We start from the raw sequence: 14418 nt of genomic DNA on the forward strand, positions 1-14418 counted from the left end.
TGGAATTATCATACCCCCCCCTCCCCCCCCCCCTCCCCCACCGTTGCAGCAGCAACACTCAACTGGGCACCCTCCGCCAGATGCAGTTTTCATCTCCCACACTGGCATCGCTGTCCAAGCTGCGACCAGCACCTCCTCCGCCCGTCCAGGTTGAGGTTACATCGCAGGTGACAGACCTTCGTAGAGCCGTCAAGGTACGCACCCCTGCCATGCCCCTCCCCCTTCCCACCCAACCCCTCCTCGGCCCGCCCAAATAACGGCCGCTCTCGACTGACGCACTCCCGCCCCACCCCGCAGCGGCTTCGCCGAGACGCATCGCAGACGTACGAGCTCGAGTATGAGACGCAAAAGACCTTTGAGCACCTCGCCGGACAGGTCGAGACCATCCGCTCCGCGCTGGCCTCGGTGGCCTCGGTCGTCGAGGACGAGTTTACTGCTGTCCGCTCCGAGCTCGACCAGTCGTCGTCCGAGATCGGCTCGCACCTCGCCCGCAACGCCGCTGCGCTCAAGAGCATCCAGGTTGCGGCGGCGTCAAACAAGGATACCCAAGGCGCGACAAATGGCCAGATCTTTGACAAGATCGCCGCCCTTGCTGCCGAGACCGGTCGTGTCGACTCGGCCGTCGCCGCCGTCGCCGCTCGCGTCTCCAACATCGAGGACTCGGCCCGGCTCGAGTCGCACACCATCCGCGGCCTCATCCGCGACAATCAGACGAGCATCGAGCTCGTGGCGCTGCAAACCAAGGAGGATGCCGAGCGCGCAGCCTCGCTCCGATCAGAGATCACCGCCGTCGCCGCCGCGCAGTCGCAGCTGCAGTCGACCGTCGCCAACTCGGCTGCTGCTGTCGCTCGCCTCGAGTCCAACATCTCGTCGCTCACCTCACAGGTTGCCTCGCTTCAGACCACCCTTGCCTCGGTCGCCCAGTCGGCGTCCGATGCCCAGGCGACAGCCAACGCCAACACCACGGCCATGACCCTTGGCACCTCGTCGGCCGGCGGCGTCGACGCCTACCACACCGTCTACGCCCATACCGATGCCTCGTCACCGGTCATGGCCAACGTTCAGTCGGAGCTCGCCCAGCTCCGCGACATGGTCCAATCCTACCGCGACGAGGCCGCCACCGCATCGTCGGCTCTTGCCCAGGACGTCCACACCCTCGCCGATGAGGCCTCGTCCATGAAGCTCGGCTTCAACTCGGCCATGGAGACCATGTACGAGCGCCTTCGCTCGTACGTCATGACTGTCGAAAAGTCCGCTGCTACCCAGACCGCAAAGACCGCGTCGGGTCTCGCTGCCCTCGACGACAAGGTCTCGGCCCTCTCCTCAAAGTCGGCCCGTGACCTCGATCGCGCTCTTGACGCTCTCCGCGAGACTCAGTCCGAGTTCAAGGCCACCATCCGCACCGATCTCGATGCTCTCACCTCCGAGTCGCGCAAGCTCCGCTCCTCTGTCCGCCTCGTCGAGTCGGCTGTCCAGGAGACCGGCGCCAAGGCCACCGCCACCGCCGAGGCCCTTGCCTCGGTCGCCGGCCAGGTCGACCACGTCGAAGCAGAGGCTCGTGCTCTCAAGTCGCACTCTCAGCTCCTCGAGTCGCAGATGCTCTCGCACCGCTCCGACGTCCAGCATGCCATCGACTCACAGAAGCGCGAGACCATGGATCGCGTCGCCCGCGCCTCGCTCCGCGCCTCCGATCGCGACCGCGCTCGCGCCCGTGAGCGCGAGCTCGAGGACCAGTTCATGCTCTCGCTCCGCTCGCCGCTCTCCACAAAGGCCTCAACTGCCCGCCACTCTATCGTCGACGAGCACGCCTTCCTCGACGACCTGTAGTCGTTGCAGCAAACGCTCCCGCCCATACACCTTTTTCCTTTACACTGCATTCTCTTCCATGGCAGCCATCAGCGGGTCTGGCCGCGACGACCGCTCTTCAGGGCTCGACCGCTTCCGCGCCGACGCAAGGCAGACGTTGAGCGCGAGGCAAAAGCCGCTCACCGAAGCAAGCACAATGATGGCCCGAGTGATCTTGGTCGAGTTAAAGCCAAGCGTCTTGACGTGCCGCGGCGCCGGCTTGGTCACCGCGGGCGTCGGATCGTACCGCTTCAGCTCCAGCGCGTCGAGGAGGAGGACTCGCGGGCACGAGTCGGCCGACACGTCGCGCAGCGTGATCGTCGAGCAGTCACTGCTCCATGTGACGTCGTACGAGCCGGAATCGGTGTAGTTGCACGTCGCAAACGACGAGCCCGGAGTCGGTGCCGCCACATCGCGCACCGTCATGGTCGACACGTCCGACGAGAACGATGTGTGCATCAGATACAGCCCGTTGGTCGATCCGTTGAGCGTCGTCGCTCCGCCGGGGCCAAGCACCAGTGTCACCGCCTCGCCAAACGCAGTGCCAACAAACGTGTCTCCCAGCGCCAGCGAGCACGCCGCCCCAGGCGAAGGGCTCGGCGCACTCGCCGTCGGCTTGTTGAACCGCAGCGTCAGCGCCTCGCCGCGCGCCGCGCACTCGTCCGCAGACAGCACCACCCGGAACCACGAGCAGTCATCACCAGACGAGAGCGTCGAGTAGTTGCCACTCGCGCCAACCGCACAATCCATCCCAACTCCGGCAGGCGTAGGTGAGCCACTCGCGCCCTGGATCGCCGCAAGGTGCTCGAGCTCAAAGTCGGCCGGTGCCGAGGCCGACGGCGTCGCCTTCATAAACGCGACAGAGCCCGTTGTCCCGGCATGCAGCATCCACACATCCATCCCGGCAGTCACAAGCGTCATGGCCTCGCCTTGGAACACCCCTTGTCCCAGCCCTGTGTACACCGAGCCCAGCACGGCCGTCACCCCGCACACCGGTGGCGACGGCGGCGCATTCTGCCCCACCGCCAATGATGCCACCACCGCCACCACCAGCACTGCAGCCGTAGTAAGCTGCCTACTCCACATCCTGTTTGGCCTCCTCATCCCCCCCCACAAAAGTAAGTCCCTGCCTACCCGTCTGCCCTGCTTCTACCACGCCATGCCATGCCTGCTCGTAGGCCGGTGCTGGTGGTTGGTGGTTGGTGGTTGGCGGTGGCACCCGCCCCTCCCCGCCCGCCCACCCTCCCCCAGCCATGCCTCCTCCACACACTGTCTCCCCCTCCACCCCATCCCCTTGCCCCCATCCCATCACATCCTACACTACCCTCATTCCCTTCCCGCCTAAACGAGCCCACTTCCCCAACCCCCGCCCCCCCATGCCCCACGCCGCCACCCGCCCATCGATTCGTACTTGTTGCGCGCCACTGAAATTTAGTCGTCCAGGGCGAGAGGTGGTGCCAGTTTTAACTACGCTCGCCCTCCCCCTTCCTCTCTGCCCTCAGAGGCTCGCCTGGCATCGCTCACCAAAAGTCACAGCGATGTGAGCATCTGTCGCTTCACTATTCTGTGCTAGAATTCCTGTCGATGACTTGTATCAGTGCCAGCAGGCGCCGTTGGACAGACGCGAGGTCTCGCTGGATGGCATGGAGGCCCTCGTGCTTGTCCTTGACCACCACAGGCGTTGCCACGCGCGGAAGATACGAGACCGCCATGGCATGGAGCGATGGCACGCCTGAAATTCCACTCCCGCCGCCGACCATCGACCCGACCGGCGACGATATGTCTGCCACGTCCCCTCCGCTGTACGAGTCGCCGTCGACAAGCTCGTCGTCCTCGTCCGCGGCGTCGTCGAGTGCCATCTCCAGCGGCACCGCCCGCAGCACCGGTGAAGAGCGTTGAACAACCAGGTGGTCATGATTGACAAAGGTGGCATTGAGCGAGCTACCGATGGAGCCGCGGAGAAGTGACGCCCGCGACGCGCCTTGCTCGATCCCGACCGCGCTCGAAACGAGCTCATCCAAGCCTATTGGCGCCGCCAAGTCGCTCAGCCGCAGCGTTGGCGACGCGGGCTCGGCCTTGACCGCCAACGCTGGCGCGTCGCTCCCACGGATGACAAGCTCCGCTACGCCCGGCGTGCCAAGCTCAGACATGGTCGGCGAGAGCAGGAGCGGGCCCGAGCAGCCAAACCGACCGAGCGTCCGCAGCGGATGCATGTCCACAATCGCGCCCGATGCCGCAGCGTACACCGCCACGTAAGTGGCGTGATAAGCCACAATCACCTCCATCTCCTTGTCATACGCAAGATGCAGCGGCGCAGAGCCAAACTTGAGTGTGGAGTTCGTGTCGACAACTCCGGTGGCCGAGACAAACAGCGCGTGACTCGAAAACGCCAGCAGAGCCCGGCCCTCGGGTAAACCGCTAAACGCCGCCACCGCCTGCTCGCCGTCGCGCTGTAGCAGGGTCTTGGGCACAAACTCGCGCTGCGCCAGCTCCCACGACCAGAACGAGAACGTTGCCACATCGTCGCTGGCACTTGCCTCGGCATCGCAACCCTCGCCGCCTGGCTTGCTCAGCGGCCGCGCCGAGAGGCCAACCAGGACCCCGGATCGTGTGGGCATGAGCGCCGTCACCACTCCGTCGACATGCAGTGTCTCCAGCCGGAATATCTCGCCCGACTCGGGTTCACGCGCAAAAATCGAAATGGCGTTGCCCTGCTTCCGCGTCCGTGCCGCCACAAACACCATGACCACTCCGTCGACCTCGCCGAGCCGCACTAGCGTCGGCGATTGCACAGGCACGTACATGGTCGACGACTGCAGGCCAGCAAGGAGGTCCACCAGCGGAAACGCAAGCACAGCCGCCCGCCGCCCGCCCGTTCGCACCACAAGCAAGTCAGCCTCTTCCGACACCAGAATCTGCTCGATGAACACAAGGTCCAACACCTTGGTCACCGACCGCGTCCCGAGCACGTTGACAAACAGGCCCTTGGCAGACGCAAACAGCACGCGCTTCACGCGCTCGCCCCTACGCCCCACCACGCTTGAGAGGCACCGCACAAAAAACGGAAACTCGGTGAGCAGCGGGTGGGCCTCCACAATCCGGTTGGGAAGCTCTGCCGCCGCCAGCGCCCCGAGCATCGAGCATGCCACATCGCCCGGCTTCACCACACTCAGTGCATGGGTGGACTGGCCCGACCGCGTCAGCCGCGGCAGCTTGTGGGCCAGCATCCGCTCGACAAGCGGCCCAGCGTCGTGGTCGGCACGCAACGCATCGAGCATCGAGTCGAGATAGTTGGCCCGTGTCCGCGCCGCCCGGATGGCAAACTCGGTCGAGACAAACGTCGCTGTCTCGCCGTTGATGGCCTTGGTGAGCAGCAGTGTTGCAAAGTCCTCTGTCTTGGCGTACACCTGCGAGGTAGCGAGCAGCGGCACAAACGGTTGCACTCCCTTTTTGCGCACCACCGTCAGCCGGTAGCCGTTGCAAGCCACGTCGTGATGGACAACCAAGACCACGTTAGTGTACTGCGATGTCATACGGTCGACGTGAAACGGCGTGCTCCCGTCCACAAACACAATGACCACAATGTCGTTGCCTATAAACCGCTTCCGCTGGATGTGCTGCGCATCGGTTGCATCATACTGCAGCTCCGTCGAGACGTGGAACATTATGTCGTAGCCAGCAAAGCCGGCCCGGTAGTACGAATGCGTGCCCGAGCCATCGTTGGTCGTGTCCAGCTGCGCTGCATACCCGTCAAAGCCCTTGAGTCGGACTCGCGTGCCCAGGAGCTCGAGGAACTCGCGCTCGGCTGCGGTCGCATCGCAATTGGCGTACATCTCGTTCTCCAACGTCTGACCCTCGCGCGCAATCAGCACTCCAATCTTCACCCGCTTCGCCGCCGCATCCGACGCCTCCAACGTTTGCAGTGTGGAGAGGCCGGCAGCCGCCGACGGCGGTACCCGCGCAAAGTACGGTGCAATAGCCGCAAGCTCCGGACGAACTGCTCCAAGCACCGCGTCAAACGGCAGTACCTCTGGCGACTCGTCCTCAAACGTGTGGCGCGAGATCTGGGTCTTGGAGAAGACAGCCACCCAGTACACGTGTCCAAACAGCGGCAGCGCCTCCGCTACCACCGCCACCGCCAGCACGCCTTCAGTGGCTGACGAGTACACAAAGACATCTGGCGTCCGCGCCGGCGTAGCCCGAACCGCTCCGGTCACCCACCGCATCAACTCGTGCGGATTCTCCAGTACATGTAGCAGCTGGCCAGGCTTTTCGCCCGCGTCACTGACCTCAAACCGCGGCTCGGCTTCAAACTCGCGTGGGAGAACAACCTCGTCCACGTCCATCTGCCGTGCCGCAAGCAGTGTGTCCAACGTGATGCGGCGGGTGTCGCGGCCCGGAGGAATCGCCGCAAACACCAGCTCGATGTGGCCCGACACCGCCTCCGAGGCAAAGCCTCGCTGCGCGAGCGCAAGCACTGCGTGCCGCGGCTTGGCGTGCCGCAGTGCCGCAGCTACAGGCAGCATCGCCTCGCCCATAAAGTCCGACCGCCCGATCCGGTCCTTGTCAAAGACCCGAAAGACAAGCACGTCGCTGGCGTCGACGAGCGGGAGCTCGAACCGTGCCTGTCGCCATGTCGGATTCAGATTCCGCCACGCCACGTCAGTGTAGACCGGCTTGCCATACGCGGCCGCATCCAGTGCTGCCGCGTCTGCCGATCGCGAACTTGGCGCCGTACCAGGCGGCCATGCCCCGGCCGGCACGCACCACACGCCCACAAAAGGATCCGACGTGCCGGTCTTGTCCTTGGGTGCCAGCGCCGTCCCGCACAGCAGCTGCACCACAATCGTCCCGTTGGCCACCTCTCCAAGCCGGCTTGCGCTCCCCAGGCACATGCTCTCTCCTCCGAGCCCGCCGAGCCCATCGTCCGCCCCGCCGCTTGACGACCGTCCTCGACTGCGCCCGCCGGCACCGTTCCCGCCGCTTCCGCCCCCATCGCCGGCAGCATCCACCGGCGACGCCGACCGCGTCACCACCAGCGTCCGCAGCTGCGACTCGGACACCGCTTTGCGCAGAGACTTGAGCTGTCGCGGGTGCCGCAGCATTACCTCTACAAGCCCAAGTTGAGTGTGGCGCCCGCGCCCGCACTCCCGGCAAGTGTCCGATCGAGCGCCAGGTGGACTGCTCCCGGCCGGCCGACAGGAAAAGGCCGTCAAACCCGAAGCTTCCTCCCTTCCAAACAAACGCGGGCAGAGCCACCTCACCTCACCTTGACACACCACCGACCAGGACCCATCCCGACTCCTCCCTTCCTCGGTCTGAAGCCATACACACCTACATTCCGCTCTGTGTAGCCTCCCTATCTCTCCCTCCTCCCTTTCGTTCTCGGTCTCTTCCCCCTCGGACGTGTGAACGTGGCGCTGCGTCAGGACATTTGGCGCGCCCCAGCAAAAATTCAAGTTTTCGGACAGCACCACCATGGCCGCGTCCGACCTTGAGAGCTCGCTGAGTGCGAGCAAGTGGTCAACCCGCCGCGACGCATACGCGGAGCTTGCTAAGGCGTTTGAGGCCGCTGCCGATGACTCGGATCCGGTTTACAGCCAGTTTGCACCCGCGCTGGTCAAGGCTGTGGCCGACTCGAACGAGATGGCGCGCAAGGAGGGCGTGAACGCCGCAGCCGCCTTCTTCCGTACCGCAGGGCTTGCAGTGGCCCGTGGCTACGCCGCAGACATCACTGCAGGCATTGTTTCCACCGCATTCAAGTCGAAGCGCTGTGTCGAGCCTGCCAAGTCTGCTCTCCTCGACGCCCTCACCGCTGGGCCCGAGGTCCTCGAGGCTGTCGTCGAGATTGTCCTCACCAAGGGCTTTACCCACAAGACACCCAAGGTTGTCGAGGCCGCCGTTATTGCGGTCAAGGACGCCGTGCTCGCCTTTGGCCGCGTCACCTTTGCCATCGGCGACATCCTCAAGGCCGTTGCGCCGCTCTTCTCGCACGCCGCTCGCCCGGTCCGCAAGGAGGCGCTCGAGCTCGCGGCCTCGCTCAAGCGGGTCGTCGGCCCTGCCATCCAGCGCGTGCTCAACAACTCGCTTCGCCAGGCTCAGCTCGACGAAGTCGAGGCCTTTCTAGCCGAGCGCCCTGCCGCAGCTCCGGCGCCTTGCATGTTCTTTCGCGGCCAGGAGCCGCCACCGGCCGCTCTTGCTCCTGCCGCGGCGGCCGTGTCAGCGACAGCTGGCGCCGCTCCCATTGGCGCCGCTTCCGCTCCCGTGCCTGCTACCGCTGTCACTCCGACGCCGGTCGTTCTGGAAGAGGCCGTCGACATCATGGCCGCGTTTCCGGCCGATCCTGTGGCGCCGCTCGACGCGCCCAAGTGGAAAGACCGCAAGGACGCCCTCGAGGGCTACATCAAGATCCTCGAGGGCGCCGGCCGGTACGACGAGTCGGGTCATTACGGCCCGCTGCTCGAAAAATGTGCGAGCCTCGTTGCAGCCGACAAGAACGTGTTTGTTGTCGCCAAGGCTGCCAACGTCATAGAGCTTGTCGCTGCTGGCCTGGCTACCACGCCCAATGCCATTCGCTGCTACGCCACTGGGCTCCTCCGCCCGCTCCTTGCTCGCTCCAAGGAGAAGAAGGCTTCGGTCCGCGCCGCGCTCGACGGCGCGCTCGCCACGCTCGCCGGCTCCCTCACCATCGAGGAGACCGTGCTTGAGATTCTTGTCGAGTCTGCTGGCGACAAGAACCCCAACGTCGGCATGGCTGTCGCCAAAACTATTGCTGCTGGCATGTCACGAGGAGCCTCGCTCCCGCCTCCGTCGCTTAAGCCGACGCTGGAGGCTCTTCGCGGCCTGACCGAGGCCCGCGATTCTGCTGTTCGTGACACCGCCAACGCCGCCGTCGCCGCCATTGTTCTGGCTCTCCCTGATCGCGCCACCCGCGGCTTCCTCGACTCGCTCAAGCCGGCTCGCAAGGACGCGATCCTTGCTCTCAACGCCGCAGCTTCGGCTCCCGCTCCCGCTCCCGCTCCCGCTCCCGCAGCTGCTGCAGCTCCAGCGGTGCGGGCCCGCCCTGCAGCTGCAGCCGCGTCGTCAACGGCAGTGCCGGCTGCGGCGCCACGTGTTGCGGCAGCGCCGGCTGCAGCCCCTGTCGTCGCCCCGTATGAGGTTGTGTCTGTGGAGATGTCGAACCCGCTCCCGCCCGAGCTGGCCATTGCCCGGGCCGAGGGCCTTGTGCCTGGCGCTATCCTCACCCAGCTCGCGGCCAAGGGATGGAAGGAGCGCAAGGCCGGGATGGAAGCACTCCGCGGCTTTGTTGAAGGTCTCGGCTCGCCGATCGACGGCGAGACCGGCGAGGCACTGGTGCGCTTGATGGCAAAGAACCCCTCGTTCTCGGACTCGAACTTCCAGGTTGTGACCGCCATGGCTAACCTCGTCGGCTACATTGCCACAGAGTGCCTCGCCTTCAACAAGTCTGCAGGCTCGGCGGTGGTCGCTGGCCTCACTTCAAAGCTCGGCGACCGCAAGCTGACCAAGCCTGCCGAGGACGCGTTGCTCAACCTGGCCGAGGCGCTCTCGCTCGACTTTGTCTTTGCTCTCATGCACAAGGCCATGCCGTCGCTGAAGTCGCCCAAGATTCAGGAGGCGGCCTTGGTGTGGATGGCCGCGGCGGTGACCGAGTTTGGCGGAGCGCGGACGATCCGTGTCAAGGACACGGTGGCATTCATCAAGTCAATGCTCAAGTCCTCGAACGCCAAAGTTCGCGCTGCTGCGGTGGCGCTTATCGGCTCGCTAGCGCCGACCGCCGGGAAGTCGATCGGCCTCATGTTCGCCGATGTCAAGCCTTCATTGCAGGCGTCGATTGCCGACTCGGTCGCCACCGGTGTCGCAACAACCGCCCCGCTCCCGGTCCGGTTCTACCGGCGTGAGCCGCCGCCGGTGCCGATGCCAAGTGCGGCCCCGGCTGCGGTTGCGGTTGGCGGTGGTGCTGCTTGCGCTGCTGCGGCTGGCGATTCTGCCCGGGCGAGCAGCCCTCCGGTGCTGGCTGCAGTGCCGGGCGTGCTTGGCGAGGCGCCGGTCGAAGACGAGTACATGCCGCGAGTCGACATTGCGAGCAAGATCAAGGAGTCTGTCCTCAAGGCGATGGGCGACAAGTCGTGGAAGACCCGGAAAGAGGCGATGGAGACTGTGGCCAAGGAGGTCAAGGCATCTGGCTCGCACATTGTGGCCAACGTCGACTCCATCATGGGCGCCCTCAAGGGCCGCTTCGCCGACGCCAACAAGAACCTCACCATTGTGGCTGCTGATCTCATGGCCGAGCTCTTTGCCGCCATGGGCCGCAACGGCGGCAAGTACGCGCGGCTGGGGACCGCATGCGCGGCGAAGCTGTTTGCCGACAAGAAGACGACGGTCCGCGCCGCGGCCGGACGGCTCCTGGCCGCCATTGTCGAGGTGGCTGGCATCGAGGAGTGCCTGCCGGTTCTCTCTGGCGCACTTGCGGACGCGAACATGACCGCTGCCCTCGAGAGCGCGTCATTTCTTGTGCAGTACCTGCCTGCGCTGGAGCACCCGTCGGTCGACGCGTGGCCGCTGGCTCCGGGCTTGGTCAAGGCCTGCCTCGCGCGCGATCCCAAGGTTCGCAAGCACACCGAAGCCATGCTGGCCACGATGGTGCCGCGCTACTCGTTTGGCAAGTTCAAGGGCCTAACCGAGAAGCTCAAGAAGGCTGACAAGATCTCTGTCATGGCCATGCTTACCCCGTTCCAGGGTGTTAAGCCGAGCTCGAGCGCACCGGCAAGCGCGCCGCCTCCGGCCAAGGCCGCCGCGCCGGCGTCGAGCCATGGACACAAAAAATCGACCAAGGCTCCCAAGCGCGCCAAGTCGCGCAAGCCGGGAACTCGCAAGAAGAGCATGAAGCGACCGGCGACGTCCGCTGGAGCCAAGGCCAGCGGCGCGAGTGGAAGCAAGGCCAACTCGGCGCTGTTTGTGGGGACTGCCGGGCGGATGGCAAGCCGCGCCAAGAAGAACCGGTCGCGCAAGTGGGTGGTCGCCAATCGGTCTGTGCCGGAGCTCGTCGAGCGGCTGCAGGAGGAGTCAATGGATGCTGTGGCGCCTGCGCTGCTGGATCTGTGGCTTGCTTCGGACTTTAACTCGCACAACAAGGCCTTTGCACTCATGGAGGGCGCGCTGGCCAACGAGTTTGAGGCACTCATGGCTAACCTCGATCTCGCTCTCCGCTGGGTCTCACTCCGACTCGGTAACTCAAACACCTCGGTGACGCTCAAGGCGCTCTCGTTTGTTGAGGCGCTCTTTGGTAAGCTGGAGACGATTGGCAAGCGGCTGGACGAGTTTTCCGCCTCAGTCTTTCTCCCTTCGCTCGTCGAAATGCTGGGCGACTCGAAGGATCCGATCCGGGCGACAACGCGCGGTCTCTTCCGCACACTGCGTCACATCTACCCGGCGTCGCGCATCTTTGCGCTTGTCTTTGCGGGAACCAAGAGCAAGAACTGGCGGCTGCGGGTCGAGGCCATCGACGAGCTCGGCCGACTCATCTCGGCGAACGGGCTCGACGTTTGCAACGTGAGCAAGGTTTTCCCCGCCCTCGGTGCCCGCCTTGCCGAGTCGGACGCCAACGTTCGCGAGGCTGCAATCTCTGTCTTTATGGCAACGTACGCCATGGTTGGTGACAAGCTCTTTGCCATGCTCGGCAAGAAGCTCCCGCGGGCCTCGACCGAGCTGCTCAAGGAGCGGATCAAGCATTCGGGTGTGGCTGCGCCAGAGCCGGAGGTTGTCGAGGCCGAGCCAGTGCTGGTCAAGGCCAAGCCTTCTGTCGCCCCTGCTGTCGCCCCAGCTGTCGAGCCCGCTGTCGCTCCTGTCGTCGCCCATGCTGACGCCCCTGCTGCCGAGCCCGTGACAAAGCCCGAAGCTGAAGCCACGACTGCAGTCACAACCCAGGCTGAAGTCGCGGCTGAGGCTGAGCAGTCGATTGTGGCCAAGGTCGAGGCGGAACTGAAGAAGGGGACCGAAGCTGGCGCCGTGGCGGCGGTGGAGGCGCTTTTGGATGCGCTGGAGAACTCGGTGGATGTCATTGAGCCCCATATCGACGTTATCGTGGCTAACCTGGTGCTCCAGCTGCACTTTGCCATCCAGCCGCTCCAGGTCCGACACGCCAAGCACGTGCTCCATGGCTTGATGCAGGTCTTCTCCAAGTCAAGCCTGGTGCTGCGGCTGTCATCTGCGACGCTTCAGCAGGTTCTGCACGAGCTGGTGGTGCGGCTCATCGACGAGCCGCTGAAGGCGTCCGAGGAGGGCAAGTCGATCCACCTCGGGCTCAACATGCTCATGCTCAACGTCATGTCGTCGTGCGCACGGACGCCGGTGGTGGTGCTTCTGCTCGGGGCGCTCGAGGCGAACCTGTTCCGGACTGCGGCCGGTTCGTACGCGCCCGACGCCTACGTCGAGCTGGTGTGCAAGTCGCTGCTGCGTCAGGCGCGGTCGCTCAAGGGCGTCGACTGGGCCGAGGTGACCGGCGCCATGGCGCGGCTCTTCACGACCCATCCGCGCAGCAAGTGGGATGACACCGAGGCGGCAGCGCCGCTGAAAGTGCTCAAGATCATTGTGATGGAACTTGTGCGCGAGCGCGGAGCGGATGCGGCGCGCGAGTACGTCCACAACGGTTCAACGCTCGCGGGCGCCGACTTTGTGCTCGAGCTCATCGAGTCGATCGCCATGGCGTCTTCGAGCGCCGCGCCGACGCCGGTGGTCGAAACGCCGCAGGCGGCAGCGCCTGCACTGACGCCGGCGCCCGCGGCGGTGCCGGCGGCGACTGCATCGGCGACGTCGCCTGTTCTCGCCTCCCGTGGCCAGGTGGCGTCGTCGAAGAAGAAGTCGTCGTCGGGCTCTCGCCTCCGCAAGTCATTCAAGAAGTCGCTGAAGAAGAAGTCACTCAAGCGGCCAAGCACGTCGCGAAAGAAGTCGACCAAGTCGGGCCTGCGCGAGCCTAAGGCGCGCTCCTCAATCAAGAAGCCGGCACGGTCGGTCCGCGCGGAGCCGCAGACGCCGACGTCACCCAAGGCGTCGCGCAAGCGCAACTCGTTCGGATCAACCACGCCTGAGGCTCGCCGCTCGCTCCTCTCGATTGTCAAGAAGCTGAGCGGCGATGACGCCGAGACCCGCGAGGCATTCCGCCAGCTCGCCGACTTTCAGGTCAAGTACGCCGACTTTGACCTCGAGCCGTTCCTTGCGACAAAGTCGGAGACCTTCCGTGCGTTTGTGGCCAACGGACTCGCGCAGGTCGAGCTCGAGCGGAAGAACCCTGAGGTTGCGGCGGCGGCAGTGGCGGCGGCAGCTGCGCCGGCAGCGGTGCCTGCCCCGGTCGCTCCTCGCGCCAACGTCAGTGCCGAGGCCAAGGCCGCACCCGGTGATGCAGCACCAGCGGCTGCGCCCGAGGAGAACGCGTACGTTGCACGGCTGCGGCGGTTGCAGTCCAAGTTCAACATCGAGCCCAAGACCCAGCTCGTCGCGGTGAAGGCCAAGCCTGTGGCGGCGGCACCAGCTGCGGTCGGGCCGGACGCCAAGGAGAATGTCGCTGTGGCGGCAGGCCGGGCCGAGGCCGAACCGGCGGCCAAGAAGGCGTCGTCGGAAGAGGCTGCGGCCAAGCTCGACTCGCTCAAGTCGCGCCTGCAGCGGCTGAAGGCGCTGCGCGGGTGATCAAGTGAACACAAATTGTAATCTGGATGGCTAGCGCGCCCACCTAACTCATAGAGTGTGCTGTTCACTTTCGATGCGCGCAACTACGGGTTAGTCAAAGGGTGAGTCTGACACGGTGGTACCGTAGCCGCCGGCGCGCGGCTTGGATGCTGGTGGACGCGAGGCGGCAAACGGGTTGTCGTCGGGCACCGACGAGTAGCCGGGATCTGCTGCAGAGCTGTTGATGCCTGCGGGCGGGGCCATCGAGTCTGAGGTGTGCGGGACGTAGCCGCCGCTGCCGCTGCGGTGCGAGCCGCGGGCGAGCATGCCCCAATGGAGGGCGATGAGGACCGAGGAGAAGAGCTGGAAGAACGAGCCCATGATCGAGGTGACGTAGTACACTCCCTTTGAGCCCATGGAGCACCGCTCATTGCCGGCGACCAGGGTGGCAAAGACGACCCAGGCGAGAAAGGAGAAGACCCAAGCACCGACCGAGAACAGAAGCGCATACTTGGAGACCTTCTTGGAGCTCTGATAGCAGCCTGCAATGGCCGATGCCGCCAGCAGCGACAAGCCCGCAAACAGCATCGAGATGACATACAGGATCATCGCAAACATGCCCGAGACATTCAGCCGGCTGAGACAGGGGAACGACTCGAACGAGGTCTTGTGCAGGTTGGCATTCGAGTCACTGATATGGAGAGCAAGTGAGTGGGGGGGGGGGTTGAGGGGGGTTGAGGGGGAGGGCGGGGAGGGCGGGGGGGGGCTGGCGTACCATGCGCCGCGGTAGCACGACTTGGCCAGACCGGCGTGGAGGAACTGGCCGTCGGGGAAGGAGAACTTGAGCCAGTCGGAGCCCATGAGGCCAAGTACTGCAGTGGGGGGGGGGGGGGT

At 65.0% G+C, this 14418-nt stretch overlaps 4 protein-coding genes across 4 annotated transcripts in view; 2 read left to right on the forward strand and 2 right to left on the reverse strand.

Annotated features, from left to right (window-relative positions):
- Positions 1 to 80: 80 nt before the first annotated feature.
- AMSG_00925 (uncharacterized protein) lies at positions 81 to 1827 on the forward strand (the record flags this gene model as incomplete). Its single annotated transcript, XM_013906648.1, has 2 exons — positions 81 to 194; positions 298 to 1827. The coding sequence occupies 2 exons, from the start codon at positions 81 to 83 to the stop codon at positions 1825 to 1827; spliced, it is 1644 nt and encodes a 547-aa protein (XP_013762102.1).
- A 20-nt stretch (positions 1828 to 1847) lies between these two features.
- AMSG_00926 (uncharacterized protein) lies at positions 1848 to 6950 on the reverse strand (the record flags this gene model as incomplete). Its single annotated transcript, XM_013906649.1, has 2 exons — positions 1848 to 2859; positions 3435 to 6950. The coding sequence occupies 2 exons, from the start codon at positions 6948 to 6950 to the stop codon at positions 1867 to 1869; spliced, it is 4509 nt and encodes a 1502-aa protein (XP_013762103.1). The 3' UTR covers positions 1848 to 1866.
- A 373-nt stretch (positions 6951 to 7323) lies between these two features.
- AMSG_00927 (spindle pole body component alp14) lies at positions 7324 to 13572 on the forward strand (the record flags this gene model as incomplete). The annotated part of the gene is made up of 1 exon (XM_013906650.1): positions 7324 to 13572. One exon carries the CDS (start codon positions 7324 to 7326, stop codon positions 13543 to 13545), a length of 6222 nt encoding a protein of 2073 aa, XP_013762104.1. The 3' UTR covers positions 13546 to 13572.
- Positions 13573 to 13635: 63 nt separating this feature from the next.
- The window catches only part of AMSG_00928 (uncharacterized protein), a gene marked incomplete at its 3' end in the record, with an annotated part of 1269 nt that continues 486 nt past the window's right edge, over positions 13636 to 14418 (reverse strand). The window contains exons 2-3 of the mRNA XM_013906651.1: positions 14300 to 14396; positions 13636 to 14215 (exon numbers count right to left, since the gene is read on the reverse strand). Of these exons, the coding sequence (XP_013762105.1) occupies positions 13636 to 14215; positions 14300 to 14396 (677 nt within the window). The remainder of the gene's footprint in view (positions 14216 to 14299; positions 14397 to 14418) is intronic.

Source organism: Thecamonas trahens (assembly GCF_000142905.1).
Source record: "Thecamonas trahens ATCC 50062 unplaced genomic scaffold supercont1.4, whole genome shotgun sequence".
NCBI lineage: Eukaryota > Apusomonadida > Apusomonadidae > Thecamonas > Thecamonas trahens.